We start from the raw sequence: 18629 nt of genomic DNA, 5'->3' as shown, positions 1-18629 counted from the left end.
AAGAGCTCAAGGGAGAGAACTTGCAGAATTCTCGCATCAGTTGGAGGTTCTACCGAGATTTTTTGGCATCTTTTCTGTCTGCTCCAGTTGGATAAGTATATTCCTATTCCTTTCTTTCCTTTTTCTTAGGTTCAGTTCAGTGAAGTGTTAATTTTAAGTTTAAGAGTAAGTTTATCTTTATTGTTGAGTTTTGTGAAGATAATAGTGAAGATTAGTGAAGATAGTGAAGTTTTTTTTATTGAAGATTATGGTTTTGTGAAGATTTTGTGGTTAAAGATTAAAGTGATTGAAGATTTGTTTAAGTGAGTGTAAATTAAGTTGCTGTTTGAGCCACTAGATGGTGTAAAGTGGCAGAAAACTAGGGTTAGAGGCAGAGTGCTAGTTAGGGATAATGTGAAGAATTTATTGCCTGAAGTATTTGAGACAGTGAGTATTTGTGTAATGTGTTTGCTTTAAGGGTTATTTGGTTTGTTTATTTGTTTTGTACTGGGTCCCTACAGAAAGGAGCATTTTTGGTTACTTTGATGTGTTTTTATATTCTATCCTTTGTTTGTTTTTCTTGAATTAGTGTCAAGAAGACACAGCATTTGTGTAGGAAGGTAATCCAGTTTATCGCCCCTTCCTTAAGAAGAAAGATTTTGTTTTCCTTCTCAGGAACACGGCGACTAGTGTTTTAGCTTGAGTATATTTTGACTGTGGTATAAGAATTCGGACTGTTCAGGAACTCTCTTTTCTGTACTGTGTTATATCCAGAGTTTTTTTTTTCTATTATGGTGTGTAATTTACTCTGGAAGTTTGATGTGGTGTGTCTTTTTTTAGTTATTTTTTTTCTTTCTTCTTGAGTCCCTGGGTGAATGAGTGAGTTTTAATTTGATTTGATGAGTTTTCTGTACTTTCCTCTGGTTTCTTTCAATTAATGTCAAGAGACATAGCATTTGCCCAAGAAGGAAACTTAAGATACTCACCCCTCCTTGAAAGGAATTCCCCCCCCCCCGAAGAACGGGTGACTAAGTATTTATGTGATTATATTGACTTCGGATTGTTATAAGGTTTTCTTCTTTATGTGATCTTATTTACTGTTATTATATAAAGGGTACGACAAGGGGAGGGAGTGTGTGAAGGTGTGTGTATGTTGTGTGACCCCTTTTCTGTGACCCTTACCCAACCAAGTGTTCCTTAAGCACACATTTATATCCTATTAGCTTCAAATAAGCCTGCCTCCCAAAGCCGGGACTTAACTTGTTTAAAACCGAGGGAACCCTGGGCTTAGGCGGACAGCTCCTGTTAAATTTATGAGCTTGTCTGTATGCAAACAGATGACCAGCCTCCTTGTCATCTCTGCTTTAGTTTATAAGTTTACTGGGGGACAGAGCCGGCCATGAAACAGTGCTAGGTTATGTGTCCTAGTATTCAGCCACCCTACTAATCCCTTTTTCCCTTTATAATGTTTATTGTGTGTGTGTGTGTGTGTGTGAATACAAAAGAAATATGGGAGGAAATAAAGGGTTGTTCTGATTAATGATGGAAAAGTTAATACTTAGTTTTTGGCACAGTTTTGAAAGAGTGCCACCCAGGAAAAGAGAGCCTTCTTAGTATGGAGGCCTGTTTTTCTTTTTTTAACTCTAAAATTGAAAATGTGTAGTTTTTAGTCATGATTTGCAGTTGCAGTAAAACCTCCCTGGACCAGAGACATCTATCTGGCACAGGGAGGACATAGCTGTGTAACGTGTTTTGCTCTCATAGGAAATAAGATTGTGTGTGTGTTTTAACTGGTACCTTTAATGAATTGCTAATTAGGGTAGGGCTGTCAATTCGGTTCGTCCCGAACTGAAAAACAGCCGAATTTCCCGATTCGGCGGTTTTTAGTTCGGGACGAACCGAACTCAAAAATGGCGGGAAACCGGGGGAACCGAATTCAGCGAGTTCGGGAGTTCACAAATAAATCCGGCAAATTCGGGGCATCAGTAAGCAGCATTCTCCTTCCCCGGCCAATCGGTGGCCAAGCTGGGTCTTCTTCTGGCCAATCAGTCAGGACTGAGTACTGGAGGAATCAGCTGATGCGCGGCCGGGCCGGGGGGAGAGAGTGAGAGAAATACTCGTGTGTGGGGGGGTGCTTGTGCACATTCACTCCTTTCCGTGGCTGCAGGGGGTGCATTTTTTGGGGTACAGACCCCAAACTTTCAGTGGAGCTTCAGACAAGCCTTCTTAAGAAACCCCCCCAAGTTTTGTAAACATTGGGTCAGGGGGTCCCGAGATATGGGCTCCCCCCTTTTCTCTTTCCGTGGCTGCAGGGGGTGCATTTTTGGGGGTACAGACCTCAAACTTTCAGCGGAGATTTAGACAAGCCAGGTTTTGTAGACTTTGGGTCAGGGGGTCCCGAGATATGGGCTCCACCCCTTCCCCTTTTCCATTTCCGTGGCTGCAGGGGGCGCTTTTTTGGGGTGCAGTCCCCAAACCTTCAGGATATCTTCAGAAGAGCCTTCTTAAGAGACTCCCCAAGTTTTGTAAAGATGGGTTCAATGGGGGCAGAAATATCAGCTCCCCCCCTTTTCTCTTTCTGCAGGGGTGCATTTTTGGGGGTGCAGACCCCAAACTTTCAGCGGAGCTTCAGACAAGCCTTCTTAAGAGACCCCCCATGTTTTGTAAACATTGGGTCAGGGGACCTCGAGATATGGGCTTTCCCCTTTTCCCTATTGGGATGAATGGATCACCCGATCCTGTATGCATCTCCAGAGCAAAACGTCCCGTGCTTAAATGGAATTGTCTTGGATTACCCAGTCCTCCTCCCAGCCCCTCTTGATGGAACAGAAGACAGCCACAGTAAGACCCCTTTGGGGGCTTTAATCTATACTTTTTTTCCTGTGTGTGTGTGTGGGGGGGGAAGCAGAGTCTGTGTGTGTGTGGGGAGGGAGCAGTTTCTGTGGGTGGGGGGGAAGCCAAAGGGGGCTTTCGCCCGTTCTGCCTGGGGGGGTGTGCCCCCTCGAGTCTCTCTCTCCCTGGTTTGAGGGGGGGGCTTCAATTGTATGTCCTCAGGTTTTCCCTCATTCATACGATGGTTAGGTCTATTTTGATGCTTGCTAAAACTGGTTTTCAAATGGTGACTTAAAGAATGCATTTGCCTGGTCCCGAGTCCCATGCAAAAGGGGAAATTCCACCTCCTCCTGCTCATTATGCATAGCTAGCTGCCTCTGTCCCTTTCCATGGTTTGCAAACTCCCAGGTGTCAGGTGTTGCTTTGCATGTTTGCAAAGGTGTTGCTTTGCAGTTGTGTTGCTTTGCAGTGTTGCTTTGCAGTTGTGTTGCTTTGCTAACTTCTTAGCACCTGTCCCGCCCTTTGCATGTTTGCAAAGGTGTTGCTTTGCAGTGTTGCTTTGCAGTTGTGTTGCTTTGCAAACTTCTTTGCACCTGCCCTGCCCTTGCTCTCATCAGCTGTTTGTCGGGGCTGGGAGCTTTGTGCGTGGGCGGCAAGCTCTGCTCAGAGATGCACATTAAGGGTGGGGGGACTCCTTTTGGGGCCCATATCTCAGCCCCCCCTGACCCAATCTATACAAAACTTGGGGGGTCTGGCAAGAAGGGTCCTTTGAAGCTCCGCTGAAAGTTTGGGACCTCTACCCTCAAAAATGCCCCCCCAGAGCCGCAGAAAGGGAATGATTTTGCAATGAAAATGCAAATGATTTTGCATTTTGGTTTAAGTATTAGCTATTGTTTTGGAGGTCAGATGTAAAAAAAATAAAAACTGAAAGGACTGGGGAATCTGGTTTTGCATTGATGTTGAGTCTGCCAAACTTCCAGAAAATATCTGGACTGGGACACCCCGGATCAATGACAAATTTGTCCAGGCTATTAGATCCAACTTTGATGCTGGACACTTTGTTTAAGGAAGTGGTGTGGCTGCCACCAAAACGGTAGAAGAAGCTTGTAACTTGGCACTAGAAAAGGCTTTAAAATTGTCTACCAAATATCAAGCAAGGACCCTTCTTACACAGAGACCGTCTGATGAAAACGTCTCTCAATTGGTAAAGCATATAGTGGTCTTGAGAGACCAACCTAAAACTAAGGGGCTAATTCAGGTGAGTTTCTGTTGAAAGAAGAGAAATTTACAATTGAAGGGTTGACTATAAAAGTTTAAAGGAAAAATGAGCCCATCCTAAAGACTCAGAATTTTTCATCCCCTTTCCACCTCAGGCCCACAGGCCTCTCCCTTGGAACAAGTGTAATGGTTAGCACTCAGAACTCTGAATCCAGCGATCCGAGTGCAAATGTCCTCCACCATTTGGCCGCCTCAGACAAAAAAATTTTTATACATTAAAGCAAGCATTAAACTGGGGCAAAGACAATATTATGAGCAATTGTATAGATTGCAAATGTATAGGGTAGTACATGCCTCTAGAAAATCTGGACAAGTCTAGGAAACTGTTAATTGCAAAAAGAAAAGGCTGGCCTCACCCCGTCATGTCTTGCCAAAGCAGCCCCTCTGCCTTCTCTCCGAGGGATGGGGATGGAAACGCAATCATCAGGCCCAGTGACTCTCTCTACAGCTCAAACTTCTTGCTGTACAAATGCATCCACCCTACCCCCCCCCTCCAAAGATCACACCTCCTGGGTGTACTTTGAGAGCGCCCTGTCTACTCTTTGCCTCAGATAGATAAGACGTACTTCTCGAGAGTCGCACAAAATGTAGTCAGAGCAGAAAGGCAACTGGAGGCAACAACCCCCCAACGGCCTTGCCTGTAAAGAAACAAATTCCTTTGCACTAGATTATCCATCAATAAATGCAGCATTCATAAAAGTGTCAATTGTCTCTGTGCTCTAAAGATTAGACCGCTTCCAGCCGGTGTTTAAAACCCTCAAGCAAAATGTACAAGGACAAGCTCTCCGGCTCTGTCCTGCCCCCCCCCCCAAGCTCCGCTTTTAAAAGAATTTTTTGTTTTGTTTTGTTTTGAAAAGGTTATAATGGCCAAGGAGTATCAGCCCCTGCGCCCAAGGTCTGCACTATCCAATCTCCCTTTTGAAGTCTTGCTCTCTGGCTTGCACAGCAAGCCCTGGCACTCTGTACATGCACAGAGGTACCATTGCTTTCTGTCCTCTTTGGGCCCCTCCCCTTGCAGGAACCTTGTGGTTTGCTTAAATTTAGCATATTCACACCAGGACCTCAATACCCAAGAAGCACAGGAGCCCTATTTTTTTATGCTTATTGTTTTGTTCTCATTTCAATGTATTTTTTTGCCTTAATTTGAAAAACAGTTTTGAAACATTGGAAGCCTCGTTGCTCTCCCAACCTGGAACCCACCCCGGCTTCCAAAGTGCACTGTACACATGCACAGAATATATGGGCCAATTTTTATTTTTATTTTTTGCATCTTGAATTTGGAAGTTTTTGCAGTTCTATGCTAAAATTACAAGTTTTATAGGGGCATATCCACATTTTTTTTGCTTGGTCCCTTTTTCTTTTTTTAAATATATGTTCCTATGTCATTTTGGTCTTTTTCCATTTTTTTTGTCTTTTATTTTACGTTTGGCATTTTTGAAACTTTTGAAGAGCCCCAACCTTTTAATAGAACTGCTAATCAACTGTTTGGACCCCCTAGCTTCATTTCCTTACAGGCCTGCCAAACGGCCGCTTGGGATATGAAGGAGGGGAAAGTAAATGCAACCTTCCAAGAACTCTGGTTGCTACTGAAAAACTAATCACCTTTGACACCTATGTCAATGCCCAGGCAGACCATGCTGCCCCTTTTGGCAACGTGGAAAGCCCTGGTTTTACAAATGGAGGTACACGTTAGCTCATGAGGCCCACTAAGTGGCCCAGATGGGAATGGGGGGAGGTTAGTTGGGGGAACTTGTAATCTTTTAATTTAGTTAGGTTATGTAGTTATGTTATGTAATGATTAGTTAAGTTTTTTACTAATTAGTTAAGCTATTTACTAATACTGGATTGTCGTGGGAGAACCCATTCCCCACAGCCATAATTTATTCCTGTTTTTATTTATTTATTTTTATTCTTTTTCTTATTCTTTTTAATACTCCTCACTACACCAGCCTAACGGAGGAACGTGACATGATTACTAAATATGTTTTGTCTTTTTCAATACTTTTGAGGGTCCTCCACGGAGAGGTGCAGAACTCACAATCCGTATCGGCTGACGGTAGCATAACATCCAGCCAGGGGACCTGGTGTGGACACTGACATTCCGCAGGCACAACAAGTTCTAGCCAAAGTGGAAAGGGCCGCACAAACCGCTCCTGGTAAACCAGCTACTGCCACCAAAGTCCAGGAAAGAGACAAGTGGATCCGTGCTTCACATGCGCAGAAGCTTATCAACCCTGAGACGACTGAGGAACGTGCCAGCCGAGAGCCAGGCCAACCAAGGAGACGACAACCCTAGCCCAATTCCCCCGCCTCTCTTTACGCTACAAGAGGAGGCGCATCCTGCGACCACCAGCCCAGTGCCCCAGTGTGAACTATATTTTTCTACATCATGCCACCTGCCGCCCGAGACACCTCATGACCCTTGAAGCCTTGTGTTTTGAACTTTGCTTGGAACTTTGCTTTAAACTTTTGCCCTCGTTTTGCTTTGAACTTTGAGTTTCTGATCTACAACAACGAATACTTGCTGACAGTAAATGTACAAAGTATTGCTTTCCCATCTAGATTAGTAAGAGAATTGTTTTTTTCATAGTCAGGAGTATCCCCATTGGACAGGACTCTGGGAGAAATCCCTCGCCAATCCCCAAGAAGCTTTAATAAAGAAAAAGGGAATCCCAACACCCCACAACAATCCAGAACAATTTAGGGAATTTTGTAGGTGCGTGTGTGTGCAGTGTTTCTCAGATTGGTACTAAGCAATGATTGTGAACGTCAATTGATGGTGGGAGGTATGTTGTTTTGTTTCTGTATGGGTTTGGGTATGAAATTGTTGAATCTGTGAAAGGGCTTTACAATACATGGCTGTTCTGCTCACAGTTCTAGCCAGCAAACTAATCTGAAATACTCCAAATTTAGTTATTTTAAATATATCCCAGAATTCTTGACTCTGGGCATAGTTTATGCAAAGCAAGCATTTGTTATAAACAAATGGGGGACCTCAGTATGACAACATTTAACTCTATAGCAAATTGTAATAAAGCGGTCCCAATATATATTACATCTATTCACAGACCCAGCAACCTCATACCACCTTGCAACGCCCACACACACATTGAAGGAGGAGTTTTATAGAAGCTCCACAAAACGAGGGTAGGCAGATAGGAGAATATATTAGAAAGTATAAGGGAAGGTGTCCAATAAGTTAAGGAAATAGAATGTATGGAATAGATTCAACAGCTAGCTGATAGGAAAATGGGAGCGACCTGCACAGCACAACCACACTTATGCATTCACAAACCCCAGGTACAAAATTGGTTTCCAAGTTTAACAGGATGGGTTAACATACTTGTGTACATTATAATTGTGATCTTATTTATTTCTGTTACTATTATAATTATGCTTTGTTGCCTCTCACATTGTATGCCAGCAATATTTACACTTTTAGACTGCCACCTGATAAGTAATTTGGGTTATTTTTAACTCAGAAATGGGGGACTGTCGTGAGAATTTTTTTATTGAACATTAGTTCATATTAAATATATTAGTTTATATTAAATGAGTTTGGGTTAAAAATAACAACATGCATACCTTAATATTATAACCTATAGTCACACAAAACCTGACTAAGGCTTTCAGAAAGCAGCCCTTTAGCTGACCCCAACTTTCCCTTTAGGTTCCTGACCTTAGAAAGTAACAGGAGATTTGCATTGCTAGCAGTTAAATCACCCACAGCACATCGGATGCCCAAAATTTATGTTTATAATAGCAAGGCCGTTCAAGCAGGCGGCAACTTGTCTGCTCACGCAAGGGAGGAAATTGTTTATGAACATTGAGTGATGGACAGGACAATCAGTTAGCAGACTCGACACTGGAAGAATTATTATGGAACAAGATATTTCTAAACAATTTTAGTCATAATTTGTGGAAACTTATTTCCTAAAGAATGTGACAGGGAGGGGTAATTTGAGACCCTCTCCTCACGGTCCAGCTTATAAAAGGGCGATCCAAATGTCCAGTCCTTTGTCCTTCCCAGGGAGAAATAATTCGGTCTCTCCTTTGGAATGACCCAGAGCGGCTCTGTCTGTCTGTCTGTCTGTGTATCAGTCTCTATGTGGGATGTTGTTAAATCTGTCTAAGTATTATTTTTCTCTTTGCCTTACAACCTCTTTAAGTTTGATAAACCTATATGCTTTACTGTAATGTAAGTGTAGTCTGAGACTGTCCTAAGTACATTTTTCCTATTACACACTCTGGCTTTGCTTAGTAAGTAGCAGCCAGAGGAGTCTAAAAAAAATAAAGAGCTCAAGGGAGAGAACTTGCAGAATTCTCGCATCACTTCGCTGGTACATATTTTAGAATGAATCGAAATTGGGCAAAGAAGTCCGCCCAGCTCACGTGCTTCGCGGACAGCTTGCGAGCCCCCGTTAGGGTCTCTAGGTTTTTGTGATCGGACCACACTTCAAAGGGCACCTGGGAACCTTCTAAAAACTGCCTCCACACTGTCAGGGCATGCTTCACCGCAGCGGCTTCCTTTTCCCAAACGGCCAAATTGAGTTCGGATGGAGTAAACTTTTTAGAAAAAAAAGCGCATGGATGCAGGTGTCCATCCTCCCCCCACTGCAGGAGCGCACCCCCCATCGCTACATCGGAAGCATCTACATGAACTATGAATGCTTGATTACAGTCCGGGTGCTGCAAAACAGGTTCGGATGTAAAAAGCTGCTTAAGACTATCGAAGGCAGCTTGACACTGGGGGGTCCATTACACCCGGGCGTTGGGTAAGGTGGCTGTACTCCCCTTTCCCTTAGTCTTAAGAAGGTTCGTGATGGGTAGCGCAATCTGAGCGAAATGTGGGAGGAAAGCCCTGTAAAAATTTGCGAACCCAAGGAATCTTTGGACCTGTTTACGAGTAGAGGGTGGTTCCCAATCGAGCACTGCTTGCACCTTTTCAGGATCCATAGTCTGTCCCTGGTGTGAGATAATATATCCTAGGAAAGTCAATTGCTTCTTATGGAAATCGCATTTAGACACTGTAGCATACAGCTGATTGTCTCTGAGACATTGCAACACCTCTCGAACCAAGGCAACATGCTCATCCATGGTTTTAGAGTAAATGAGAATGTCATCTAAATAAACCACCACTCCTTTGAACAGTAGATCATGGAGGATCTCATTAATGAGTTGCATGAAGTCCCCTGGGGCCCCTTTTAATCCAAAAGGCATCACCATAAATTCGAACATCCCAAAGCAACTGGAAATGGCAATCAGAGATTCATCCCCCTCCCGGATTCTGACTCTGTAATAAGCCTCGACTAAGTCCAATTTGGTGAAAATGTGTCCCTCCTTCAATTGTCCCAAGAGATCAGAAATGAGGGGGATGGGATAAGCATCTGTTTGAGTAAAGTCAATACACAAATGCAAATCTCCTGTTTACTTACGCAAGAAGAAAGCCGGTGCCGAATAGGGCACGGTGGAGGGTCGGATGAAACCGCGAGCCAAGTTCGTGTCTAAGAGTTTGCTGAGTACCATCCGTTCCGTAGGACTCATTGGGTAGATTTTACTCTTTGAAACCGCGAGCCAAGTTCTTGTCTAAGAGTTCGCTGAGTACCATCCGTTCCGTAGGACTCATTGGGTAGATCTTACTCTTTGGCAGTTTTCCATCCCCCACCACAATAGCACAGTCTGTCCGGCGGTGGGTGGGTGGGTAACACATCACACTCCTGCACATTAAATGCGTCTGCAAAGTCCTGATAGTCGGGTGGTAATTGGGTTGGACTGGAGGTGTCCGAGGCCAGGGCAGGAGTTGGTTTGATTATGGTTTTAACGGCCACTTCATATCGGTGTAACTCACATAGCAGGCTATTGAACGTTAAAGTCTCAGCTTCCCAGTCTATGGTGGGGCTGTGTCCTTTGAGCCAATTTGCTCCTAACACCACAGCATATTGAACATTGGGTACAATAGTGAAGTTGATTTGTTCCCAATGGTGGCCAATTCCCAATGCCACTCCGTCAGTGCGACGGTCAACTGCCCCCCCTGAAATCACTGCCATCCATTTGAGCAAATTGAACAGGTGCCGGCAAAGGGACTGACTTCACTTGGAGCGCCTTAAAGGTGGTTTCGTTAATTAACGAGTGGGCACATCCAGAGTCTATTAAGGCTTTAACCTGTAATCGAGGACCTTTTCTATAATGTCGTAATATCACATCTACATACACAGTCTCTTCTACTTCACTCACCATGACAGGAGCCTGGGGTTTCGCAGGAACACCTGTGGAGGTCTGCGGTATCGCTCCCTCTACCGCAGACCCAGTCCGTTTTTTGGCTGTTCGAGGGGAGACTCCAAGTTAAGGGCTGGGGAGTTCCAGTGGTCTCCCTCCTCTAAAGATGCAGAGCTACTCTCCCCAGGAGTAGTAACTGTAATTCTGGACCCCGACAGGTCCGCTGGCGAAAGGTCCATCGTCACTTCTCTGGCGTGCAGAGCTGGGGGCGCTTTTCGTCTTGGAGCGATGCCCCACTCGGCTGCGGTACCCCTCCCCCGAGCGCGTCCTCTCCCGTGAGGAGTCCCCTCTGGCTGGGGAGTGGAACTCAGCAATCCCGGACGTGACGGACAAGTGGCAGCGAAGTGACCCATGGCACCGCAAACGAGGCAGGCTCCCCTTTGAAACCACAACGCTCGGTCTTGCGGAGGTAGAGCCGGCCTCCGCGGGGCCTGAGGAGCGGCAGGTTTGGGAGGATTTCTCTGGCTTCCCCCCTCCCTGGCCTGCTGATGTGCAAGGGAAATAAACTGGCAGCGGCTTTCCACTACCTCCACCAGTAAAATCCACTCTTCCAAGGTGGCTGGGTCTTGCTGCATGTATGCCCAGTTTAGAATCTCAGGATGCAATGCTGATCTGAAGTAATGCACCCGGGTAGCTTCAGTCCAATCTACTATTTTATTAGCGAGTCTTTGGAACTCATCCGCAAACTCTCGGACTGAGGAGGATCCTTGACGGAGTTGTAGGAGGGCCGCTTTAGCCTTCTCCCCTTGAAATGGATCCTCAAAACGTCTCCTTAACGCTTGCATGAATTCATTAAGTGACCGTATGGAGCGAGCCCGGGTATCAAACTGGAGGACCATCCATTCTGCAGCCTTTCCAGCCAAGAGCGAGGAAACGAATCTCACTCGGCAGTCTTCCGTGGGAAAGGTATGCCCTTGTTCTTTCATGTAACTGTCCACTTGATGCAGAAAACGGGGCAACGTGTCCGCGGAGCCATCGGAAGTCATTTGCAAACGGGGTTGCTTCCACTGCACGACCGGGACCACAGGCTGGACCAGTCCCACTGGCGGCCCTGCTGGCGGTTGTCCAGGGATGGGGTGTCCCGGGGCCGGCTGTCTGGGAGCCGGTTGTACCGGGGCCAGCTGCCCCGGAGGCGGTTGCACCGGGGCCGGCTGTCCTGGAGGCGATTGCACCGGAGGTTGCCCTAGGGCCGGCTGTAGCGGAGGCTACTGGCCAGGGGGTTGTTGGCCTGGGACCGGTGCCAGCGCAGGCGCTGCTTGAGCTCGCTGAAGGCGACCATACTAATTCATCAACACGTCCACTTGGTCCTGCATATGGGCCATACGATCCAACAGCTCTCGGTTTTGAAATATCAAGGCATGGATCTCCTCCTCAGCCCCCCCAGTTTATCGGGCTTGGCTGACTCGGTAGTTCATATTCCAGTTGCCCTCCTCTGCATACAAGTCCACCTCCTCCGAATATTCTTGCACATCAGGAGCAAAGGTGAGCCGTTGCCGGCGCGCTACCTCCCGGGGCAGGCCAGGTTCCGGGGAGCCCGAAGAAAACGAGGGGAAAGACCAGTCCAGTCCCCCGCTAACTTTCAACAGCGCTCCAGTTCCTGCTGTCGCTCGCGCCCGAGCGGCGGCCGCATCCACCAACAGTTGCTCCTCTGCCCGCCTCTGGTCAGCGAGAGCTCAGTCTGCCTCAAGTTTGGCAACCACGGTGGCCGTCACAATTGGTTCGGCCGCTTGTTCCAAGAGCATTTGGAGCTCCTTGTGTTGGCCCAACAGCAGTTGGACCTGTTGAGCAAGATCCGCAGAGGAAGGACCGAACTCAGGTTTTAGTACCTTCTCGACATGGCCGCCATTGCCGTGGTTGGCGGTAAGTCCATGAGGACCAGGACTGTCCTGGCGGCAGCGCTCTGTGCTTCCCGGCGGCATAGGGTGGGATCCGGAACAGTTTGCGGAACATCTCCCTCAAGAGCCCCCGCCATTGGGAAACAGAACTTGAGCCCCTGGATTGGGGCCGCCGACTCCTGTTGTGTCCCGTGGAGCGTAAGCTCAGCCTATAACCGAGTTAGCAGAGCAAAGTCCTCCTGCGCTAACCGGGACTCCTCCAGCAAAGTATCCAGTCCCAAAAGGTCATTGTGGGCACGCAGATCAGCGTCCTGAGTCCTCCAGGGGGTCACTGCTGCCAGGCGACGCCACTGATCAATCACCAGCCCAACCAGCCGGGTTGACTCCGCGTAAGTCTGCTGCGCCTCCTCCAAAACAGCATGCAGAAAGCCAGGGTCCTCGGGGAGCTCGTCCTGCGCCCCAAGCCGAGGAGACGAGTGTCCAGGCGAATCCTCCAGGGCTCCAGCCAAGGTCAGCAAGTAAGCTCTAGTCCTGCAGCCCCATTAAACAGACTTCAGCAGACAACCAATCCACAAAAGCAGTTTTATTGGGTAGAATCGACAGGTTTCAGAAGCCATATTCAAAAGGACACTAGTAAGGGTCAAAGGCAAGGTACACAGCATATATGGAAGAGCAAAAGGAGATAACCAGTTACCCAGGCAACCGCCCCCATCCAGGACGCAGGAAGGAGTACTTGGCAATTCCCACAGTATGGGAATCTATGAAGACTAAACACGGGGCATAGACTGGCCTTGGACAGAATAGCACAACAGCACCTGGAAGCAGCACAATCGCACTACTGCATACCATCCTCATGGCCTGCTCCTGACACATCCTCACATCTGAAATTAGGCTTGAGTCCAAATCTCCAAAGAGCAAATCCACTGGTTCTTTGAGCAGCAACATTTAGCAGGCAAGATTTAATACTAATTTATCTCTGACCACTGAAAGCATTTGACTTTCTTCCTCAGACTTGATTGCATTTTAAAATCATTTAAGGGCTGAGACAGACATGACAGTGGCTACAAAATAAAGTGCTTAAATTTGTAAGACGTTCCACATGCACCTTGTCTTGAATAAATGCATCTACCACATGCTTTGGTCATTCACGTGTAACAGTACTATGCCAGCAATTGGTAGCACAGGAAAGAGCACAGGTGTTGTGGTAAAGTTAAACATGAATGGCAGATACTTGTGGTAAGTACATAAATGAGATAGGCATGGATGGTATGTTTACATGGATAAACATTTTGCCTGTTGTCACCTTTTTATTTACTTTTTGTTTGTTACAAGATGGGGCCCACAAGAAACTTACAGAGAAGGTTCATCCCTCCCACCCATGCTTCCTCCCCTCTTCCCCTTTCTCTAACAATCTTCCCCCTCTTTCTAACCCCTCCCCTTTTGCTAGGGTTGCCAACTGCCAGGTAGTAGCAGGAGATCTGCTAATTCAACTGATCTCTAGCCGACAGAGATCAGATCACCTGGAGAAAAATGGCTGCTTTGGCAATTGAACTCTATGGCATTGTAGTCCCTTCCCACACCAAACCTACCCACCCCCCAATTTCTCCCCTCCTCTTATCTGTCAACCTTGTTGGGGGGGTTTACTAGCTTGATCACCCCCCATCCTTTTGCAAGGATCTGACACCCCACCCCATTTGTCTCTTCCCTTTAGAAGGGAGGTTCAGGTTAAGGGTAGAATCCCACCCACCCAATTCTCGTCTGCATGGGAGGGGGGAGGTGATGGCTGCAGGTGGTGGGTGTGCTGTTAGTCAGGGGGAAGCTGCCCTCCCTGCCTTGCAAGCTGCGTCTGCTGCTGCAGGAGCCCTGCACCTGGGCAAACCGTCTGCTGCTGCCTGGCTAAGGCTGCCTGACTGAGCCACTGGGCAGCCAAAGTGGGCAAGATTGACCCTCTCACGGCAGCCCCATGAGGCTTCCATGTCCAAAGTGACGGTGTGTTAGCCTTAAGAAGGGCTGCTTTGCAAGGCTGGTCAGTGGAGGGAGTGGATGTGTGCCCATGGTTTTGCAACAGGGCAGCTCCCGCTCTTCCCCATCCATGTACATTGCTGCCCCTCTACTGGTCAGCGAGACACAACGCCATCACCCAGCCAGCTGCCCACTTTGCTGTCCCTGCAGCGATGCCACCCTCAGGGCTCCACTGCTGCACAGTACCTCGACACTATAGGCTGGTAGCTGGTGGAGGAGGAGGCTCTTCTCACCCTGCATCTCCATAGCCGCTGCCTCAGGCACCCTCAGAACATTCCCATCAGCTCTCCTGCCCAAAGATCTTCTGCCGTTTCCATCCCCAGCTGGAGCAGCAGTTTCCCATCCTCTAATGTCTGCTGCATGTGGTGAGGAGGGTGGATGCTGCCCCCACAGTCCCACTCTTGGAGGCTCATTTGCAGCTGCTCCAGGCAGCCCACCAAGGCTTTCCTCCCTCTTTTTTATTGGGGGTGTGTGTGGATTTAACCCCCATGTATTTTTAAGGATGTCAGATTTTTCTGCAAAACCTAGGATTTGCAGAAAAATCTGTTTAATGTGACCTTTGGTGTTTGCTCTGCCCCTGCCGCGAAGAATCCCCTGAAGGAATCATGCAAAATAACAGCGGTGTGTTAGCTATGCACATGGAAATGGCTATGCAAACAGGAACGTAGGAACAGGTGAGTGGGGGGTGGAATTTCTCCTTTTGTGTCGGGACTGTGAATAGGCATTTTTAAAGTAGCAATTTTAAAAAGAGCTTTCAGCGAGCATCAAAATGGACCATGCATAAATGGCCTTACTGATACGACTGGGCAGAACTTCTCGGTAATATCCCCAGGGACAGTTGTACCACTAAACTATTTAATATGGGTCAGTGAACAATTACCAGATTACACAGACTCAATCTGGTTTTATTGAACAGGAAAGGAGATTGCATGGTGAATTTAAGATCTTTTAAAATTGTTCTGTGGGACAGTGTGTGGCGGAGGCTGCCTGACAACAGATTCAGACTCTGACGGAGACCAGATCCAGGGACAGAGTCCTCCTTCCCCACCCACACTGACAGAGAAAACAGCTGATGACGCTGTATTGCCAAGACATACCTTAAAGTCACTGGCTACAGAGCAGCCGAAAGAAGACCAGACGCCGGCCGTCCCAGGAACATCAAGGAAGCTGCCCAGGGAGCCGGGAGACCATGAGGAACAGATGTCTCCTGGGACTCGTCGAAGGAAAATGGGCCGGGTCCTGGCAGAACAACGCCGGCGTTCAGCCAGGTTGGAACAACAAAGAAGGAACCAGGACAGCCATGAAGACAGTGAGTGAGTCTTTACAGAAGCTGCCTCCCCCAGACAGCTGCAAGTATTTAGGAGGGCTGAGTCAGCAGAAGCTGTGGAAGCAACGAGTGGCGAACCTGCGGCACTCCACTCTGGCTGACGCTGTATCGACTCGGACTGCTTTCTTGACCCTGAATTCTTCTGGACTCCCTGCCTGACCTTGGACCGGCCCGACCTTGACTCTGCCTTTCGCTCTGACGGATTGCCTTTCACCCTGACTGACCTTGGACTGTTACTGGACTGCGTCTATTACTCCCACTCCCAATTAATAAAGCTGCCAGCTGTAGAATCCTCGGCTTCAGAAACTCCAGCCTGTTGCCCTGCCTGCTGCAGGCCTCTTCAGAGCACCGTGCTGCTATAGGAGCACCCCGCCCTAGTGGGCCAGCACAGTGTGACAAATCAGTTTAGGCATGAAAGAATTATAGAAGAATTTTCTCATCACTTTTTAGACATATACCGTATATACTTGCGTATAAGCCGAGTTTTTCAGCCCCAAAAAAGGGCTGAGAAACCCAACTCGGCTTATACGCGGGTCGTTAGGTGGAGGGAGGGGGGAACTTACCACTGCCGTCGCCTGCCCGCGTGCCTTCTCTGAAGGCCAGGAGCGGCCCGCGGGGCCACCTGGGCGCAGGGAGGGGGCCGCCGCCACCTGCCCGCGCGCCTTCTCTGCAGGTGGGAGGCGCAGATCTGTCCCCCCCCCGCCCGGCTTCATGGGGCTTTCATGAAGGTGTGTGGGGGGGTCTTTAAACAGATCTGCGCCTCCCCCCGTGAAGCCAGGCGGGGGGGAAAACAGATCTGCGCCTCCCAGGTGAGAGGTGCATATCTGTTTAAAGACCCCCCTGCCTGGCTTCAGGAAAGCCCCGTGAAGCCGGGCGGGGCGGGGGGAACAGATCTGCGCCTCCCACGGGGCTTCCATGAAGGTGCACGGAGGGCTCTTTAAACAGATCTGTGCCTCCCAGCTGGGAGGCCCTGCGGGCCGCTCCTGGCCTGCAGGGAAGGCGTGCGGGCAGGCGGCGGCGGCCTGGTAAGATAAGCCTGCGGGGGGGGGGGGGGCTCCTTTCCCACCCTCGGCTTATACGCGGGTGCCTAATTTTTCCCCATTTTTTGGGTGAAATTAGGCACCTCGGCTTATACTCGGGTCGGCTTATACCCGAGTATATACGGTAACTGTTGTTTGCTCTTATAAGGGCCCCTTCCATGGGAACCACTGTACCACAAGATAACATCTAAAGCCCTTGGTCACATAGGAAAAGCCTTTGTTATGGCTCATCTCCACATCAGTAGTGCCCTTGTTGTTGGAACAGGCAATTCTGGTACAGGGAGGAGTCAGAGGGTAGTTTTATTTGATAGAAGGCTATGATTTGTGAAGTTACATGTGCAGCACAGGGAACAGTTGCATAGCAGAGGCTACTACCCTGAGGAAGTGATGTAAGAATCATTGTTTGTCTTTTCATTCAAGAGATTTCACAGAAGGTAAATGCTAGCCATTCTGACTATCTTTTTAAAAGTTTTACCATGAACATTAAACATAAACAATCATATTAGTACAATTTATGTGTATACCTTTAAAATTTATATTTTAGTAGTTCACTTCTTTTGAGTTGCATTATTCTATATTTTCAATATATCTTCATATCTGATATCATATTTATTATAAAACATGTATTACCTAAATTTTCTTCTATTTTAATTTTATTTTATTCTTAATTTTCAACTATATAACTGAAAAAGACATTCAATTTTTCCTGAAATTCTAAAATTGGTCTATTATGTGTAAAAGATGTTAATTTTGCCATAGTTGCATATTCAGTTAACTTCTAACTTCTAACTTCTAACTTCTAATTTTGCCATAGTTGCATATTCAGTTAACTTCTAACTTCTAATACAACATTCAGTCTTGAGTCAAACAGTAACTTGGCTGCTGACATACCTAAAGAACAAATGAAAAGCAACATTACACTTTCCCCACAATCAAAGGCATCCATCCATTCAAATCTGGGTATTTCTCTGCCATCCATTTTGCTTCTATTCTGACTGTCTGACACAATGTGTGGATTAGTGTTCACAGATACTAAACAATGCTTTATACTTCCAACATTGTTAAATACATTTCCTAATTTCAAGTGAATTTAAGAATTTAAGAATTCAATAATACCCATATCCCCAGACAAATATGAAGGATGCATAAGCAGCTACCTTAGTCCCATAAAACCATTTTGAAACCAGATCTGATCTTACCTTGACATGGTGAATAAGATGTTCTTCTTCATTGACTTTGTATGTCTCAAGGCCTAACTCCTTAGAGAGCCGCAAGACACGATTTTGTGTTGGCCCCACATAAGCTCCTCCCAAGTCTACGTACTTGACTTGCTTATTCTGGTTGGAATGAGGAAAAAAACACAAGCTCTTTGTAAATAAATGTTGAACGAAAGCCAAAAGCATAACTTTCTAGAGCAAACCCCCAATTTCGTGATATGGGGTAAATATATAAGATAGATGCTCCTAAAACTGTGCAGAAATAGCATATGAACAAAAGCAGCTCCCAAGTTATGCTTGGCAGAGATATTAGTATAAAATCATATTGTGTGCTGCTAGTTCAACAAGTACTTGAATTAATATTTTATCTGCTTGTATACATAACTTCTGCATCATCGTGATGCTACTTACTCTTGCAGTGAATGTTCTGCCTCCAACTCTGTCACGGGCTTCTAATACAACAACATTCAGTCCTGAGTCAAACAGTAACTTGGCTGCTGACATACCTAAAGAACAAATGAAAAGCAACATTACACTTTCCCCACAATCAAAGGCATTTCACAGCACCATGGAAATAGGGTTGCCAACCTTCAGGTGATGGCTAGAGATCTCCTGCTTTTACAACTGATCTCCAGGCGACAGAGATCAGTTCACCTAGAGAAAATGGCTACTTTGGAAGGCACTTTATTATACTGTAATGTATATGTATACATGTTTTTTAGAATATTATTGAAGCTGCAACAACAGCCTGCTGAAGCTACATTGAAAGCAAACAGCACATCAGCACCTAAAAGAAAGAAAAAACAAAGATGAAGAATTATTA

At 46.7% G+C, this 18629-nt stretch overlaps 1 protein-coding gene across 1 annotated transcript in view; it reads right to left on the bottom strand.

Annotated features, from left to right (window-relative positions):
* The window catches only part of LOC130484989 (amine oxidase [flavin-containing] B-like), a 134706-nt gene extending 116396 nt beyond the window's left edge, over positions 1–18310 (bottom strand). Inside the window, exons 1-2 of the mRNA XM_056858089.1 lie at positions 18218–18310; positions 17789–17926 (exon numbers count right to left, since the gene is read on the bottom strand). Coding sequence (XP_056714067.1) covers positions 17789–17926; positions 18218–18310 — 231 coding nt within the window. The remainder of the gene's footprint in view (positions 1–17788; positions 17927–18217) is intronic.
* Positions 18311–18629: the final 319 nt, after the last annotated feature.

The sequence above is a fragment of the Euleptes europaea genome, chromosome 12 (assembly GCF_029931775.1).
Source record: "Euleptes europaea isolate rEulEur1 chromosome 12, rEulEur1.hap1, whole genome shotgun sequence".
Taxonomy (NCBI): Eukaryota; Metazoa; Chordata; class Lepidosauria; order Squamata; family Sphaerodactylidae; genus Euleptes; species Euleptes europaea.
This window is presented reverse-complemented; position numbering and strand designations above follow the sequence as displayed.